At 32.8% G+C, this 19395-nt stretch overlaps 1 protein-coding gene across 1 annotated transcript in view; it reads right to left on the bottom strand.

Annotated features, from left to right (window-relative positions):
• Nucleotides 1-17518, bottom strand: part of LOC129216375 (acid-sensing ion channel 4-A-like) — an 86753-nt gene extending 69235 nt beyond the window's left edge. Inside the window, exons 1-3 of the mRNA XM_054850588.1 lie at nucleotides 17319-17518; nucleotides 16345-16462; nucleotides 862-986 (exon numbers count right to left, since the gene is read on the bottom strand). Of these exons, the coding sequence (XP_054706563.1) occupies nucleotides 862-986; nucleotides 16345-16462; nucleotides 17319-17518 (443 nt within the window). The remainder of the gene's footprint in view (nucleotides 1-861; nucleotides 987-16344; nucleotides 16463-17318) is intronic.
• Nucleotides 17519-19395: the final 1877 nt, after the last annotated feature.

The raw sequence follows: 19395 nt of genomic DNA, 5'->3' as shown, positions 1-19395 counted from the left end.
AAAATTAATAAAAAAATAGATTTAGAAAATAAAAATAAACAAGGGAAGGGGGGTTAAAAATTGGGGGGGGGATTGGTGACATTAAAGTTGGGGGGAGGATGGGAAGCCCTGGAATTGTTTGAACCCGGTTTACTTACGTAAGTGATTCAGCGATTGAAAAAGAGACAGAGTTCACATTTTCATTTCTTACGGATGAGATGTCTCGTGTTCCAAGATTGCATAGCCGAGCGCTCGAGATAAAATGACTCATTTTCTACAGAAAGTTTTTCTACATTATTGTAGCATGTTCTGTGCCTTTTTAGAGCTTTTATTATACTTGCTGTGTTTTGATGTCAGTTTGGGTGGGACAAGGGTTTTAATCGTTGAAAAAAGCAAAAAATGCATACTAATAATAATTATTTGTTCATATTAAAAAAATTTCGTACTCAGAACCGTAGGTTCGTTCATTGGGGGGGGGGGAGCCATTCTACAGTGTGACCTCCTCTGAAATGGTAGTCTATATCCGCCTCTAGTTCATGCTGGTTATTCGTTCTGATTTTTGAGACCATATTCCACACGTTTTAGGGGTCATTTAATCAATAACGTTAAAATCTACTAATATATTCCAACTTTACAAAAGAAAAGAAAAGAAAAAACAGCCTCAGCGGTGGCGTTCGAAACCCTTCCTCCCCTACCCTTTCACAAGGTTTACCCTATTTTTTGCAGACATTTGAAATTTTCTGCCCCCCTTATACCCCTTACCAAAAGGGGAAAGGCTATAACGGTAAGGGGTATAAGGTAAGGGTCATCCCTTACCTTATACCCCTTACCCCTTATACCCATTTTTGTTTATTTTTTCTAATTTTATCAAAAAGATCTTACGGACAGTTCTGCTCATTTCCATCGATTTCTACCACACAGCTAACTACTAGGTCTTCCCATTGGTGACCGAAGGTCTGTTGCTCGTACCGCGTCAGGTTGAACTCTTCCAGAAAAATAATTGGAACCTGAAATGGAAATATATTTTTTAGCCAATTTTGTACAATTCGGCAGTAGTTTCTTCCAAAATAAAGTTAAAAAACACAGTATATTTTTAAACACAGTGGTGCCCAATCTTTTTTTGCCCAAGGGCAACACCTCATACTTATATGAATTACTCGGGACTCGGGCCAGAACACTTTTTTTTTAATTTATTTATTCACTTATTTATTTATTTATTTATTTATTTATCTTAAGATAGGATGGAAAACGCAAAAAGTGAAAGAACATTACAAGCAAGAATTATTAAAAATACTTTTTTCCACATGCTTTCTTTTTTACTAGCTGTGTTTCCCAACTTTGCACGGTCTACCTCGAAAATAAAAGTTATGTCAAGTGATGCGTGTTCAACAATCAGGATTGAACAAAAAAAATCTGTAAAATTTTGCGACAGGTAGCCGAAAAATAACCAAAAACATTTTAAATATCCCGATTATAAGAAAAGCCTCAACCCAGAATTTTATTTGTTCACATTAGAGAAAAAAAATGGCAGCAGATCTTTTTTTTTCAATGATTTTCTTCACGTTACAAATTTTAATAAAAGCACTGTTACTGAAAGTTGAGATGAAGTACTGAATAATAATTTGAATGGAGGAAAGCCTTCGAAAAATAGGGATTTTTTGTCGTATTCTAAGTTTCATAATTAATAGTTTTTAATTGATATCTTTGTAATTTTTATCGGAGGATTATGTTAAATAGCCAAACATAAAGACGGGAAAATTACGAATCCATCGATTCCTGGTTTGATGGTCAGTTTACTGGCGTTCGGGAGAAATAACTTGAATATACAATTGTAGATACAGTGAAGTACCGTTTATACGTTTCTCTTTTATACGTTTTTATCAATTATACGTTTTCAAAATTGGTCCCTGCAAAGTCTAATACACATTAACCTATATCTATTATACGTTTTTTCGTTTGTACGCTTTTTTCATGTAGTCCCTTCAAAAACGTTTAAACGGTGCTTCACTGTACATCGCTCAGTTTTTAATTATATAAGATAGATTCGAAAAGTTTCTATTTGTTTTTAGAAACTCATTTCTGGCTATTTGGCTTTACTTTACAACATTCATTCGTCATTCCGAATAATGATGATCGGTTGTTTTGGAAAATTCTAGGGGTTTATTACTGAGGGTGAAGTGAAAATGGATCTTCCTTAGCTTGACTTTAAATAGACGCAGCCATTTAGTGTTTCCAGTTTCTTTTTCAACTTATAGTTTTGACTAATTTACTAAAATTGATCTGAATCAACTGTATTACGTTTATTAAACCCACATTTATGTGTAGAAGTAAAATATGTACCTATAGGCTTTCAATAAATTTCATAGATGCAATTGTTTTATATTTTGTTTTAAAATTTTCCGTCATACAGATTTAAAGACAATAAATATCTCATGAATGAGTGCATTTACAAAAAAATAACTCATACTAAAATTTTTCATACTTTATTATGTAAGACCTCCTTACCCCCTTTTTTTAGTTATGCTTCAATTAAATGTAAATAAAAGGGGGTGAACCACTTACCTCTTATAATGGGGCAAGTGGGACACCCATTTTATTTATTTTTTTTTTAATATCATTGTTGAGAATATTTAAAGTATTATTTTGGAAAACAATGATGAATTTTTGTTTATTACTAATTTCCAAAATAAATTAAGACAATATTTTTTTTTTTTTTTTTTTTTTTTTTTTTTTGCTTCAAAACTTTTGTGTAAGGTTTTAAAAACGAACTGTTCTCAAAAGGGGTCCCGCTTACCCAAACCAACCCTATATTACTTTTTCATACTTTTGGTAAGGTCGTATGAAAATCTACCGCAGAGAGCCGCTTATAGAAATGACGTATAAGTGAAAGATTACTATGCGTACGTACGTTACACATTGTAGCGAAGAGAAGCAGTCTGGTTGTTTTCTCTGTACTGACCCTATGCTAGCAGTAAAACAAGTTCTACAGATTTCACTTTCACATTTGACTGAGTAATCGAATGAGTTCTACAGGGGTTCCCAACCTGCGGAAGGGGGTCGCGACATTATCCCTAACTTTCAAAATATCTCATTGCATAGTTGTCAGATTAAAACACATAGGGGGGAAAATTGCATCATTTTTGAGCAGCAGCAATACTTGAGCTCAATGGCGAATCCAAGAGTAGGGCCATGGGGCTGTAGCAGCCCTCCCCCCCCCCCCCATATCTTATGCCACAGTGCCTGTTTCCCCAACGTCTTCTTAGATTATCATAAACTTTAGTTAAGGTAGACGAACACTCTAAATATTATTTTTCTTTAATATTCATTGCACCTTTCTAAAACTTAATGCGATTATTAAATAATAACATAAATAACACATTTTGACTACCGTAAAACCGTGCAACTTTAGACCACTTTATGTGTATTTTTCTTCATATTTTCATTACTCTTCGCCAAAATAGGTTGAGAATTTAACCATACACTACCATACATCTCAGCTGTAGAGTGACGCTTCGAAAAAAATTCTAAATTACACATAAAGAGAGGGGGAATTTTTGTATAGTGGTATAAAGTTTGCTTATGGTGGTGACAACTTTGGACCGCCTCATATTTTCCTTGATATGCACCGTTAAACCACTCCGGTCTAAATTTACAATGCATAGATCGTTCCGTTCCAATCCCGTACACAGCAAAAATTAAAAAAAAAAAAAACAATTTGTACTTACTTTTTCCGATTTATAAATTTTTTTATACTTTTTGAGTCAATTTCAGGTTTTCTTAAATAAAATCAATTGTGAAAACACAAAATATTATTCAGATATATAAATATTAACGTTAAGTAATATGAAAAGCAATTAGTAGGTTCCTACTCCTGGATTTTATTATTGTTTTTTTAAAGGGCATTTTTGTTTATCTTTTTTTACAGCAGCTTGAAACAAATTTTATCCCAGTTTGGTTGGTTTCTTCGTTGTCGTAATATTTTATTTTTGATCTAAAGATGCAACACTGGTCTAAAGTTGTAGGGTTTTACGGTACTTTTATGGTACGGTACGGTAAAAAAATTCTAAGTTTTTTTTTTTTTTTAAGATGTATTTTTAACAAAAAAAACTACCTTTCCTTAACACTACCAATGCATTCACTTTTTCATAATTTTCAAAACTTTTTATATCTATCTCTTCGTTACATACAAGAGAGTGATATGACCCTCCAGTTTGGAAATACATAATTAATTAAAAACAGGTTGTATGGGGGAAATGTTTGAAAAATTCCCCGGAAAAACGTGTTTTTTGCTCCCTAAGTTTAATTGTACATTATTTCAAAACCACATTTTGCATGTACATTAACTTTTCGGGGTTTTTATTACAGTAATATGCTCAGTAATCATTTTTCAAAGTTTCAAACGTATAGAGTTAATACTTTTTTCGCTTGAACTGTTGGCGTAAATATAAACTTTGAAAACGTAGTTGTGAGAAAATTAAGAAAGAAAAGTAAATTTCAGTTATAAGCAGTGCATTTGAGTTTAATAAATTTCTTTTAGTTTTCTCACTAATTCATCGATTTAAAAACCATTGCGGATTTAGAAAGAAGAACACTGGGCCTCTCTATGTTTCTCAAAGTCTTGAAATCGATTTTTTTTTCGAAAATTAGGGGCCTACCTTAAGGGACTTCAATCTCCTACAAATTCTGGTGAAAGAGTTCAGAATTCACCTCCCTCTAACATCATCCAAAATCGTCTAAAACTTCGTTTTTGGATATTTCGAATTCGGATTTGGTCAATTTCGCATAATGTCTGAGAGAGATACTCTCAACCTCAACCCTTAATCTGAAAGATGTCCTGTAGTTGAGATTTTAGGATTTAATTTTGGAAATATTCAAAGGTAGAGCCCCGAACCCCATCCCGTCCCCTAACTTCATTAAAAGTTGCCAAGTAGTAGGTTTTAGGATTTTAATTTCGAGAAAAAAATCTCCGGGAGTGCCTACTGTTTCCCTTCCAATAATTAAAGACTGTATAAAACGTCGTGCTTAAGACTGAAATTTCTAAAAAAAATTCGGGTGAGGGCCTCGAACATTTCTATTATAATTTTCGGACTTTAATTTGGAAAAATTTCCTTGGGATTACCCCCAATCCTCTCTCCCACCACATCATTAAAACTCGTCTAAAATTTCGTGATTGTATCTTCAATTCCTAAAAAAAATCCGAAATAGAGGCTCCGAATCCAAACCCTTTTCCTAACGATATTAAGATGGTACATAATTGCGTTTTTAGAACCTCAAAATCAAATATTTTCCGAGGAAAGGTCGTCCGAACCTTTTCTCTTGCTTAATTTCAACTAAGAAGGTCTACAACTGAAGTTATTTTGGACATATCATTTTCATTTTCGAAAAACTAGAGAGCATCCTCGATTCTCCTCCCCTTACCCTTCCCCTACCCTGTCGCTAAAGTGTCTAAAACTTTATTTTTAGGACTTCAATTCCAAGAAATTTCAAAGGCAGTTTCCGAGCTTCAACCGTTCATAGAAGTCCCTGAAGCTCTTCTCCTCCGAACAGCACTAGACATTGTGTAAACTGCAATTTTAGAGCTACATTTTCGGACATTATAAGGGGGAGAACCTTCGTGAATGTTACTACATCGAATGCTAACGACTGTAGATTCATATCGTTAATTCTCTTTCTCCACTTTCATAACTCAATTCTCTTAATGTGATTTCTGAATTTCTCATGTGCTAATAATGACCCCCCCCCCTTTCCAAGTAAAGATCTAAACTCTTTCTCTGTCTCTTTTTTTTTTTTTTTTTTGCTATATATATCTTTGAAAAAAGAATGGCTTCCAAATGCCCTCCTCGTAATGTTTTGATCACTCGACGGTCTTGTTCAAAGAAAACGCCATAATTTGCTTCGATGACGTTAAGAAAAATATGCGCAACGTTTGTGCGCGAGAACGTACACTTTTATGTATTTTTTTATATACGTACATATATATTGTTACAAATTCTGTAAATAGTATTTTTTTATGATTAATTTATTGTAATCTGGCTAAATTTGTCGTTTATTCCATTATTCATCTAAAAATTATTGTACTAACTTAACCTGTAAATAGTTTTTTGTAATAAATCTACAAGCCCCTTACATCGAATGAAGTATTGGAATATAGCTCATGAGTAATTACGTAAACAACCATGGTTGATAACATAAAAGTTGTAGATAATTTTTGCTTTTAATGTTTAGTAATATATCTTGTTATTATTGTGTTTTCTGTGTCTTATTTGTTATTATTTAATGCCTGTATTTGCAAACTTGTGATATAAGTTTGGCATCCTTTCTGGGGATTGTACTGCCCAGGACGTGCAGTCCTTAGGAAGGGGGCAATGTTACAAATTCTGTAAATAGTAATTATTTTTATGATTAATTTGTTGTAATCTAGCTAAATTTGGCGTTTATTCCATTATCTTTCTTCTAAATTTGTCTTAGTAACGTCACCTGTAAATAGTTTCTCGTAATGAATATACAACCCCCTTACATCCGAATGAAGTATACGGTCTCCCCATTTCTGAATGATAAAAATTTGTGAATGGAATAAAAAGAAAAAAAGGGGAAACATCTCGAATTTTGTCGAAGTTTCTCTAGGATTTATAAATAGCCTCCGCGCGTGATAAAAAATCAGACTGGTCTGAGCCGTTGGGCTGAGCGCATGTATTTAGCTCTGTGTGTATTAGCCTTTTGTTTCGCTGTGTTTTTGCGTATTTGGAAGTAAAAACGTGTGTGACCGTTGTGCTTACGGTATTTAATTGATATTTGGTTACTTGCTGATGATTGATTTAGCAGTTGTAACTACATTTCCTGTACATAGCTCTAAATAAATCTTTTGTGTTTTCTCAAGAACTGTGTCGTCATTTAAAGAAAGTTTGAAGCTGCACGGAATTCGTAACAATATATACAGTGGCTCCCAAAAATCTTCGTACACCTACGACTTTCAACGAAATAGGCCCTAATCCATTGGTTAGAATTAATATTTCGGAATAGGTATTTAATTATAAGATCTATGATTAATGTTTAACAAAAATACATGAAAAGTTTTTAAAAAATATTAAAGCTTAATTTTTAAAAAAATCAAAAACCAAAAAGTGCCGGAAATTCTATGTCACAAAAGTCTTCGTACACTTTATAAAATGTCTATATATTATTGAATAATCTAACTTTTTATTAAGTTATTAATTAGTAGAATATCATACAGTATTCATAACACCTTTTAAACGTCTGGGAATAGATTTCATTCTTTTTATTTCTTTTTTTTTTTTTGCATAATTTCTGAGTAAGTGTTCAACCACACTTCGAGTCTTACTGTTTCTATCTCTATTTTCGTTTTAAAGCCGTATTTTCGTAATCTAGCCTATAGATATCTCTAAATACGTTACATTAAGTTCAAATCTGGAGATTGAGGGGGTATTTTCTGAATTTTAGGACGATTTTTGAGGCACTAGACGCACACGTTGAAAACCGAGTGCTTCATATCGTTATCTTGATAAAAAACAAAGTTGTTTCCGATAACCAAATTTTCGGTTAAGAGTTCAAAATTGGTTTTTAAAATATTTAAAGGAACAGTATGATTCATTATTTCATTAAAAAATTCCGAACTAATAAGTCCTGATGCTGATATGCACCCTCACACTAGAACGGCTCCACCGTCGTGATTAACTGATCCAACTAAGTTCTTAAGATTAAGTTCCTAATTTTTTCTTCTACTTACAATTATGCAACAATTTAACCAAAAATGTTAAATTCATTTTTATCTGTAAATAAGACGTAATTCTAAAATGTTTTTAGCTTATTTATCCTTGATTTTGCGACGAAAAGCGTAAGCTTTGTGTTTTTCGTGCGAACAAGAAAATTTCTGCGGGAAGAGGCCAGATTTAATCCAGCTAATCAGAGAACTTGGCGAAAAATTTTAGGTGAAAATTAAACGTAAAGTTTTTCTTTTGACTCTGAAGAAACTTTTACAGCACTCAAATGTGTATTTTTTATAATTTTTTCAACTTTAAATCTCCGATCACGTTTTGCGAACTTTGCCGGTCGACCTTTTCTTACCTTGTTTTCGGTCCGATTCCTTTGTTTAAAGCATTTTATCAAGCACTCTACTATACAAACAAATAAATTAACTAATTTAGAGTCATTTCAAACCAATTTACCGCAACTGTGGGAAACAAATTCGAATTTTGAATGGTGTTTGTGGTTTTTTACGAATACCAGCGATTTTATAGCAAAAAGCACAATATTAAGAAATAAATAAACAAAAAATTAAAGCCAAATGACTTATAAGGGTCAACACAATGCAAAAATATTCATAAAACGGCATATGATAATTTTAATCATGAATTTATTCGAAAATATTTGAGTGTACGATGATTTTTGTGGCGTGTTATTTCTCTGTCTCTTCGTTTTCTGATCCATTTCAAAAAGTAGATCCGTTAATATTTTGAAAAAACCAATGGGTTGTATTTAGAATAACATAGGAATGATGTGAAAAAATATTGGACTCAATATTCGAATTCAGTTTTGAGTTATTTTGGTTTTACTAAAAAATTTCGAAGTGTACGAACACTTTTGGGAGCCACTGTATATATATATATATATATATATATATATATATATATATATATATATATATATATATATATATATATATATATATATATATATATATATATATATATATATATATATATATATATATATATATATATATATATATATATATATATATATATATATATATATAAAAGGCAAGCCGTTTTCTTTCGGTACCGATTCCTCCTCTGTTTGTGAACCGATTTCCTTCATTCTTTTTTTGTTTAGGAGCTATTGCCGAGTTTTAGTGTCATCAATAAAAGTTTTTGAAATCGCACGCTAATTAACGGAGACATTAATAAAAAACGCATTTTCGTCCTAAATGGTTCTTTCTATGCGAACGGATGGTCCAATTGTTTCGAATTTGACATTTTTGGAAAGTTGTTTAAAAAATACTCCTAACGAAGAAATTGTCAGGGCGCCCAAGATCCAATAACCTAAATCCACTAGAAAAAAAGTTATAAGCGTTTTTTTGTTAGCGAAACCCAAAAATTTTAATTTTATCTCTTTTCCATTGTTGAAACTCATTGTTGGAAGCGTGAAACATTGTTTCAATTCATTTTTAAACCGTTTTTTCTGCACGAAAAATGCATTTTCGTGCTTCGAGTTTGGTATAGTTGGAAAGATCGTAAAAAATACTTCTGAAAACGTTTATCCCCCGTTTACGGCTCAAAAACTAAAACTCGCTACGATGACGAAGCTAGAAGCAATTATAAGTTAGCGAAAATTCATTTTTATTTGATTTCTCACGCGACTTCGTTAGCGTGAAGAAATTGCTGGATAATATTTAGTGTTGGCATTTCTCGCTTGAGCGTAAAGAAATTAAATTATTGCATTTGTTTTTATTATTGAGGCTTTTTGAGTAACTACGGGCAATTAAAATACTTTCATTTTAATTATGTTTTCGCGGTTTTAATAATAAATTAAATCATTTTTCGGAGCGAGGGAGGACTTTCAGTTTCAATAAAATCATCTTCATAAAAACAAATTAAAAAAAAAAAAAAAACATAGCTTCCAATAATGCCTGCACTTGCTATCACCACAAACAGATCTCAAGGGGAAACTTCCGATAAAACTGGCGTATTATTACGGCGTCCAGTGCTTTCGCATGGACAGTTATATTTTGCAGCGAGTAGAGTTCGTTCATTTGACTGTTGGAAATTTCGTATTTCTAACGGCAAAGCTCATGCCTACTTTCACAAAGAATATTGTTTGTACAAAAGTGTTTTACGTATTAAATGAGTTTTGAGAGATCATTTCATTCAGGAAGACTTCCATAATTGTGAAATTGGCGAACTTTATCCATTGGTGTCAAATTTTTGGCACCAATTGGTGTCAAATTTTTGGCAACTATGCCAGCTTGAGAAATATTTTTCTTTTGCATTCGTGAAAAAAGAGGAGAGAAATGTCTATTTGAAAGGAGCTGACTGCGAATGAAGTCCCTCTTTAAGGTGAGGTTTATTAAAGTGTAACCATTCGTGACAAGGGGAGGAAATAAATGACAAGAGGGACATATAATATGGAGAATGTGACATAAAGCCTTTTTTGATAAGAACGTTTATGAAAAACAGAGTGACATGTGGCAAAGGGAAGAGGGGGTATGGTGAAGTGTGATACTTTGTGACAAAAGGAAGAGGGATCAAAAATTTTGAAAAGTGCATTAGCAAGTTATCCCCTAAACAGTAAAAAAATCACAAAGATGATTTTTTTTATAAAATTGCACTGTTATTGCGACGTTCAGTGTTTTTGATTAGTACAATTTTTAATGTAGCAAGTAGGATTGTTCATTTGACTGTTTGAAATTTTATATTTCTAATGGCAGAGGTAAAATGTGACTTACTCAATAATATTAAACTTTTAAAAAAGAAACGTGTTCGTGCAGAAGTTTTACGTATAATCTGTGTTTTGCAGCATAAATTCATTCGGGAAGATTTCGACAATTGGGAAATTGGCGCTCTTCATGTATTGGCGTCAAACGTTTGGCACCAATTGCAGCGAGAGAAATATTTTTTCTTTGCATACATGAACAAAGAGTAGGAAAATATATATTGCATACGGTTAACATAAAAAAGGAGCTCTCCACGAATGAAACCCCTTTTAAAGATGGTGTTCACGAAATAGTAACAGTTTGTGACAAGGGAGAGCAAAGAGATGACAAGAGGGACATACAATGGAGAGAATGCGACAATAAGCCTTTTTTCAATAGGAACGTTTATGAAAAAACTCTTGACGTGTGACAAAGGGAAGAGGGGGTATGGTGAAGTGCGAAACTTTATGACTAAGTGCGAGAGGGTCGAAAATGTTGAAAAGTGTGACATTAGTTATGCCCCGCCCTTAACCATAAACAAATCACAAAGACGACCATTTTTAAAAATTGTGGTGTTGTTGCGACGTCCAGTGTTTCCGAACGGACAGTTATATGTTGCCACGAGTAGAGTTCGTTCATTTGATACTTTGAAATTTATATTTCTAATGACGAAGAAGCAACTCTCTAACTGAATATTGGTAGACGTTTTAAAAGTAACAAGAGGACCCGACAGACGTTGTTCTGTTTAAACTTTGTAAATTGAAAAGTTAAAAAAATTCAATAAACGATCAAGTGTTTGAACCGTTTTGTTGAAAAAAATAAGTAAAATGAAAATTATTTAAGTTGCTTGGTGTCAAAATGCGTATATATATTATATATTACAACTTGATTTATTTAGTTCCCACTGAGCAGTTGTTTTATCAACTATTTTTTCTCGCGTACTTGAAAGATCTTCATTGATAGTATGGTTTGTTCCTTCAGCCATACTCAAAGTATAAAAATCATCCTCAGATATTAAGGATAAAAAATTAACTACCCATCTAGAAAAAACGGGAAATCCCGCTGCAACGTCCCCCATATGTAAAAGAATAAAACATCGAATGGATATCGTTTAAAACAATGATAAATGTAAAAACGGTTCCCTGAATAAGCGAAAATCACTCTCTCCCCTCTCGATGTAAAATAAACACGTTCTTCAACTAAAATGACTAAACACTCTTTAAAAATCAAAAACAATTCTTTGCAAGTTGAAATATTTCACCAAATGAACAAAAAATACAATAAATTACATTAACAGCAGTAAACAAATAATCACGCAACTGTACTGTTATGGCCAATCTCGCCAAGCCACCACGTTCCTGTAATCCAGCCGATCAGTCTTCAACCGATTAGCGGTCCCATCTTTTGAACGAAAACTTCATATATTTGCCTAATTTGTTATTTCCACCAAAGATAAAAATCTTCCACTGCACTGATCTTGTGTGTACAGAACTACCCTGTCGTAATTTATCTGAACGAAAATAAAATTTGTTTCGTCTTCAAATTCCACCATCTTTTCCTTTAATAACGTACTGATTAGTTTGATAATCCTTAAAGTATTCTTGCCATTGGTGCAAAACCCAGATGGATTTGAACCGAGAAACAAATGTTGTTTTGTACGGTATTATCCGATCATTTGGCAAGGAAAGCCTAAAGCACCGATCCGGTCACATGGTTTAACCAAAGATAATTACGACGAAAAATACGCGTTTTGCGTGAACCTAGTGAAAGAAACCCGAATTCTTCCTGCACTTTACTTCAAAATTTATATCACGGGACATTTTCAAGAAAGGAAGAAAAAAAAGTCTCTCTCTCTCTCTCTCTCTCTCTCGCTCTCGCTCTCGCTCTCGCTCTCTCTTTCTCTCTCTCTCTCTCTCTCTTTCTCTTTCTCTCTCTCCGTTTTATCTATTCTTAATTCACATATCGCATTAGGAAATTTCATCACCAAAAGCAGAACTGACTTTCTTATTGTCCTTTGACAACGGGTTGAATATTATTACAGTACTAGCATTCCCGTACCCGGCATTGCTCGGGTAATGGGTTAACAGTGCTTGGTGCACCTAGTTTCGAAAATCCCCTATAATAATTACTTATTACCTATAACTTTTTCTAATTTGGGGAGGATATTATGTGTAAAATATAAGATATTAAGTGTAAAAAACTAACTACCCAAAAAGAACAAACGGGAAATCCCGCTGCAACATCCCCCTATATGGAAAAGAATAAAACAATCGAAAAGCTATTGTTTAAAGAAATGATAATGGTAAAAACAGTTCCCTGAATAAGCGAAAATCACTCATCCACCCCCCCCCCCCCTCCTGATGTAAAAAAACATATTCTTCAACAAAAATGACTAAACATTCTTTAAAAACCAAAAAAAAATTCCTTGCAGTTTAAAATATTTCGCCAAGTAAAGAAAAATACAATAAATTACAATAACAGTAGCTTTAAATGTAAATGAATATCCCGCAACTCTATTATTTATGGCCCAAGTCCAAGTCGCCAAGCCACCGTAATCCAGCCGATCACTGAGCGAAGCGAACTCCGACCGATTAGCGGTTCTATCTTTTGAACGAAAACTTTTAAATCCCGCTCTCTCGCTGAGCATTTGTCTCACTTACTATCTTTCCTTGCGTACTTAAATGATCTTCACATATACTGCCCAGTTTGTTCTTTCCATCAAAGATAAAAATCTTCCAATGCACTGATCATCTGGACGGAAAAAAAATTATTTCGTCTTTAAATTCCACCATCTTTTACTTTAATAATGTACTAATTAGTTTGAAAATCTTTAAAGTTTTCTTGCCAAGTTGTTGTACAATGTTGCCAAGTACGGTACTTTCTGAGCATTTGGTTAGGAAAACCTGAGGCACCGATCCGATTACATGGTTTAACTACGCCGAAAAATACGCATTTTTCGTGAATTCAGTGAAAGAAACCCGATTTCTTCCAGTACTTTACTTTAAAATATATCACTGGACCTAAAATCGTTGCTTTCAAGAAATTAAGGCTTTGCTCTCTCTCTCTCTCTCTACGTTTTATCTATTCTCAATTATTGACATACATATCAAGGAAATTTCATTACAAAGAGCAGAGCTAACTTTCTTTCTGTCCTTTGGCAACGGGTTAAATATTTATTTCAGTTCTCGCTCAACAATAGGTTAAAATAAATATTAATCATTTGGAACATATAACCATCCAATGTTTAAATTAATTAATTAATTAACAAAAACGTTTCCGATTCGATCCATCGCGCTTCGAAACCATGCTTGCCACAACTTAATGACACACAAAAAATTTGATCAAAATCGGTCCAGCCATTTAAAAGCCTTATTGTGACAAACGTCCGCATAGAAGATTTTTATATATTAAGGTATTGTTCACACAGAAGTTTTACGTATAAATTGAGTTTTGATGCTTCATTTCATACGGGAAGATTTCGAAAATTGGATAATTGGCGATTTTTATCCATTGGCGTGAAATTTTTTGTTTCCAATGTCAGCGTGAAAAATGTTTTTCCTTTGCAAACGTAAACTAAGAGTATAGAAATATCTATTTGCATAGAGTTAGCAACATGGTATCTAAAATAAAATTAAGCCAAGAATTTGACGACTACACCAATTTTTCAATGGGGTTGTTTCCTTCAGTCAAAAGTACTACTTTTAGTTACTGAAATTGATGGAATAAGCAAAAAATAAATAAATGAAGTGGAGGGGCCAGAAAAAACTTTTGTTTTCCCAACAGTTATTTTTTATTAATTTTGTTAAATGTCCGATTTTGGAAATAAGGCGTGGTCTTTATGACGTTACAAGTGATGTACTTTGGCGCGCTATTCCATTGCCGCGCTAAATGTTTACGCTTTGCTGTCAACCGCGTTTCCAAGTTATGATAATTTGCGATATGCGGTAATGGCATAAGTGAATGGCATTTCATCGCTTTTGATGCCAGGCGCAGAAGCGTAAAAAATGAATTTCAATCTGCGCACTGATTAAAATAAGTGTTAAAAAATATTAATATTTATCAAATTATTTAAAAAGTAGTTAAAACCCGTCTTTTAACCATGCTCTTCCAGAAAAGAATACTTTTTAAATTTTGGAAACGACCCGTTTACCGAACTATCCCTGTTTGGTATTGTGTGTACATATAAAAACTGTATGTTTCCAGATGTGCAGTAAACATGAGTAAGAGTAGGAAAAAAATGTTGCAAATAGTTAAATTCATACAAGTTTTCTCAAATATTCATTTATGAATATGGTTGAATTTCAACCACTGAGCGAACACACCGTTACCGTTAAAGTATGAAATCCATTATTTTGTAGAATACCTAGTTATTTCATGGAATAACTGATCGTGTCTGTTAAAACGTAAAATAATCTATATTGTATATCTTACACTACAAATACCCTTACCTTCCATCGCAACTGCATTTATGAACTACTCCAGGCCATAGGGAGAGAACTTGTTTAGCGTGTTGGCACCAAATCATTCCGGTTAATTGATTGCTTACATATACATATTGCCGGCTGCTGTTCGTTAAATACTGTTTCCAGGTATCAGCTATTGAGATACATTGCAGCGTATAAATACCGTTTATACGCTGCATAAGTTAGATAGATTGCTTCTTTTTCATTTTAATTGTCTATCATTAGGTTATTTATACAATACCTATATATATATATATATATATAAATATATATAGCTATTCTATAAAATAACTGCATTATATACTTTAACGATAACATATATATATATATATATATATATATATATATATATATATATATATATATATATATATATAAGTGAAAAATCACACCAAAAGCCCATAGATGCGCAACACAGCAGAACTAAAAAGCCAAGTAATATAAAATATGCAAGCAAATACCAAATATTAAACAAATTATGTAAAAAATAATGATGAGAAAAAGGAAAATTGCAAACAGCTATTTAATAGGAAAAGACAAAGTATAAATCCAGAGCTCATCAGCCGTGGAGGATTCAATAAATATGGTCAAAAGACCAAAAAGTTTAACTATGAACTAAAAGAGAGTGTTTAAACTCCAGTACATGCAATATAGAGTAACATTGGGCAAATGCACCACATGTTAAACTATAGACAATAAACAAGAGCTCTCAAACCTAAAATTAAAAGCAGGGGATTTCGCCTCGACTAATTAGGAAAACAAGTTCCGCAATGATTAGCCATCCACGGGGAAGTACCTGCCAATAACCAAAATTATCTTACCTTGAGATCCAGTTATAATAAAATCAATCTGATGTTCAACTTCACAGAATTCATTCCAGTTATCAACGTAAAAGTAAAAAATAAGTCCCTATTCAAAGAGATTAATCTAAAAACATGCCAGTCGTCCGTTTCCCACGTGTAAAATCCTTCCACCACAACGATCCAAAAAAAAAAAAAAAAATGGTTTGTCACGGTTGTATCATATATTTACACAGTTAAACAGTTTCAAAAGAAGCGAAATGTTCATCGAAGTCTATACTTAAGCAAATGTTTTCAACCAGATTTTTAGGGAAGTTATTATTAAAAAGTATATTTTTGAGTACAGAAATTTCTTGATTAAATGCGGAAATGGTATTGCAAATTCTTTTTGTTCTGATAAACGTGGGAAACGGACGACTATCATGTTTTTGGATTAATCTCTTTGGAAATGGACTTATTTTTTACTTTACCAAACCTATCCATTTAAGAATTATAACTTATTAATCGAAAACATGAATACACTCACCCATTTCTATTGAGTTAATGAAAATAAAAATAGATATTTAATAGATACATAAGCAAATTATGTGGTGTCCATAATAGATTATTGAAGAAAGCTTTTCGGAAAACTATCAAATGCCATCAGAAATTGCACATTAGACACGTAACATACCATTTTTGGTCCGTTTTGTAGCTTGCAGTATTCAACATAGCGCGTACAAAAGTCAGGTACTGTTTTAGAATTTCCACATTTCTGAGGATAATATCGGCAAAACTCTGATGCTCTGACTCTAATGGAAAGAAGAAAAGAAATCATGCAGACTATTTCCTCAAACTAAGATCAAAACTGATAAAGTGAAAATTTTAAAATATTGTATTACGTTAGTGTACATAATATTAGTTATAAGCATAAGGAGTTTCTTGGGCAGTCTTATCTTTTATGAACTGCTATTTTAGAAATTCAAGTTTGATTCCTACAATGTGTCAAATTTTGAGCTGCGACCTTGGAAGGGTCTAGAACAATAAGAGGATAGGAAAATGCAACTTCATGACATGTATTTTGCCTTGCCAAGTATTTTCAATAATATCTAAAGTGATGCATAATACAATAATGACATTAAGTTGAAATCCTCCACCCTTATGAATCATTTATTAGACTATTTACGGTCATGATTCCTACGTTTCACGCTATATTGAAGGTCAAGAAGTGACAAGTATTGTTAGAATGTCATAAACCCTTACTGTCTGACCACGGATTGTATGGAAAGACAAACATCCGTTTTACAGCCGGAAATGGACAAATCTGTTATTTTTAGCGATGTCAGCTTTTGCAGAAGCAGAGTTTCATTCAAATGAGCGGAATACACGCATTAAATTTTTACTTCCCCCCTCATTCAGATCGATTTGTCTCATTTGGACGTTTGAAAATTCCATACAATCCGTGGTTAGACAGTATGTAGCATTATAATCACAAAAATTTTAACTCTGATACAAAATCTTTTTTTCATCATAAAAAAAAGTTGTCAGCTTTGTAGTCGAAGTATAAAAGGCTCAATGGAATTGTTTCAAAGCATTTTCAAAATATTTATGTGCTTAGAATTCAGTGAATGCCGTAATCACTGAAATACAAATGACCGAAGATCTTACTCGTTTAAATTGCAAACGGTGAAAGCAGGAAGATCCACTTCTTGAGGTTGGTCAACGTCCAGTTGCAGCATGGAGGGGTGTTTTGAATACATCTCAAAAAACAAGATGCTTTGAACAATGAATCCAGTCACCATGAAGATTCGAAACAAGCAGCGCATCCTGGAGCGCCATGGTGGCAATCTCTTTTTTGAGGATTTCATTTAGCTTTCACGAGAAAACAATATTGCTCTCATCACACTCATACGAAATTTCGATCAATAATGCCTTTGAGAAATGCAGTCTGTTATTGGCAATTGACTTGACAGATGGTGAAAAAAAAGAAAATCAATAAAAAAAAAAAAAAAAACAATCACCCGTGCCTTATGGATGAAATTAGAGTAAAAACCATTGAAAAACTTGTTCTATGACATCGCATATTGTAATTTCATGAAACTAAAGCGCCATGTAGAGCCCGTTTTCTTAGTGTTAATTTGATTTCCAGATTTCAGTCGTTTTGAAACTATTGTTTCTTCTAACATGAGAAGAAGTATGTTAATAATCAAAGTTAAGAGATATATTCATTCAACAGAAAACCTTTCAATATTCTTTCGTAAAACGTCAGGCTAAAGTATGACTTACTAAGATAATTGTGCTAAATAGTTAAGACTAAAAATTATGATATTTTCCTCCTTTTTTTTCACTTTGAATCCAGTCATCAATTAGCTTCAAGTATTATTTTAACGGTTCCGTGGTACATTCAGTGCCGAGTAGACTAAATACTGGAATACTGCAAAAATTTCTCCAGTTTCGCAGCTGACACAGGTTTTAAGTGATCTTGGGATGTGCCATGAATTAAAAGCTATTTTCTCTTAAGAACGCAATCTATCCTCAAACAGTTCAGCAGCAGAGGTCATGCTGAAATTTGACCAATCAACTAATCGCAATTGCGGCAGAACGATTTAATCAAAAGAACTGTAAAAGCTCTTAACAACTGCAGTATCTCTTAAAATGTAAAAGGCAGCTTTTTTTTTTTTTTTTTCCTTACTATAAAAACTCACAAGCCTTAGTACTTTGTTTCTTTCTTAAAACTCTTTTGAATGAAATTTATGAATGAAGATGTAGACAATAACAACACAGCACGTGAAAATTTTCACTACCACAAGCTTGCATAAAGCTTTCTTGATAACACATTTCATCTGACAGTTTACGTATCTAATGACAACATTAAAAAAAATCCCTCTTTGTTTAACAGACGTTTACAACAATGTTTCTCTTCGCCAAAACTTGACTATTGTCAATTTATTGATTAAGTACGTAATGATTTGATTCACGACATAAATGTCATCTAATTGACATGAATTTTTAATATTTACGAAAGCGTTACTTCAAGGTACATCTTCTGAAAAACAAAAACATATTTTAAGCAATTAACTCGGTTACCTATTGATGAGTTTTTTTGTTTCTTCAAATCTGCTTTGGTAACATGAAAATCTATCAAAATAGTACCTTGAAGAATCGTGACGAATAATAATTTGTCATTTCCTTTTCAGCTAATAATGAGTTTACAATGAAGTGTTTTTAAAGAGTTGAGCTCGTTATATAATACCTTTTATGGAGCAATATGGGCTGACCTACTGATATTTTGATATCTTAAAGCAAACCTACATGTCCGAAATCTTAATTTATTATTTAGCGTAATCCTTGCTGCTCTAGTAAATTAGAAACGTCAACTTAAAATAGTTGAGGCTATTTTTTTAACACGCTTTTATTAGCTTCACATGTATGTATGTATGTATGTATGTATCTTGTCACGGAATCTTGCAGCTCAAATTTCGCCCCCTTCCTGCGATCGGATTCTTTTGAAATTTGGCACGCGACCTCAGACCCGATGACAATGCAATATTCTATAATCAAATTAACTAATTAACTCTTTTAATTGTTAGTTTCCTCCAATTTTAATCAATATTTTGGCATAAATCCAACAATGTGAAAAAGGAAAATTTTTAAAAAATACATTAAAAAATGCTCGCAAAAATTGTTTAAAAATATCTACAAAAACCTTCAATTTTTCTGCATCAGACAAAATTTGTTCCAATGT

This window comes from Uloborus diversus, chromosome 2 (genome assembly GCF_026930045.1).
Source record: "Uloborus diversus isolate 005 chromosome 2, Udiv.v.3.1, whole genome shotgun sequence".
NCBI lineage: Eukaryota > Metazoa > Arthropoda > Arachnida > Araneae > Uloboridae > Uloborus > Uloborus diversus.
The sequence above is the reverse complement of the archived record's forward strand: the minus strand, read 5'-3'. Positions and strand labels throughout refer to the sequence as shown.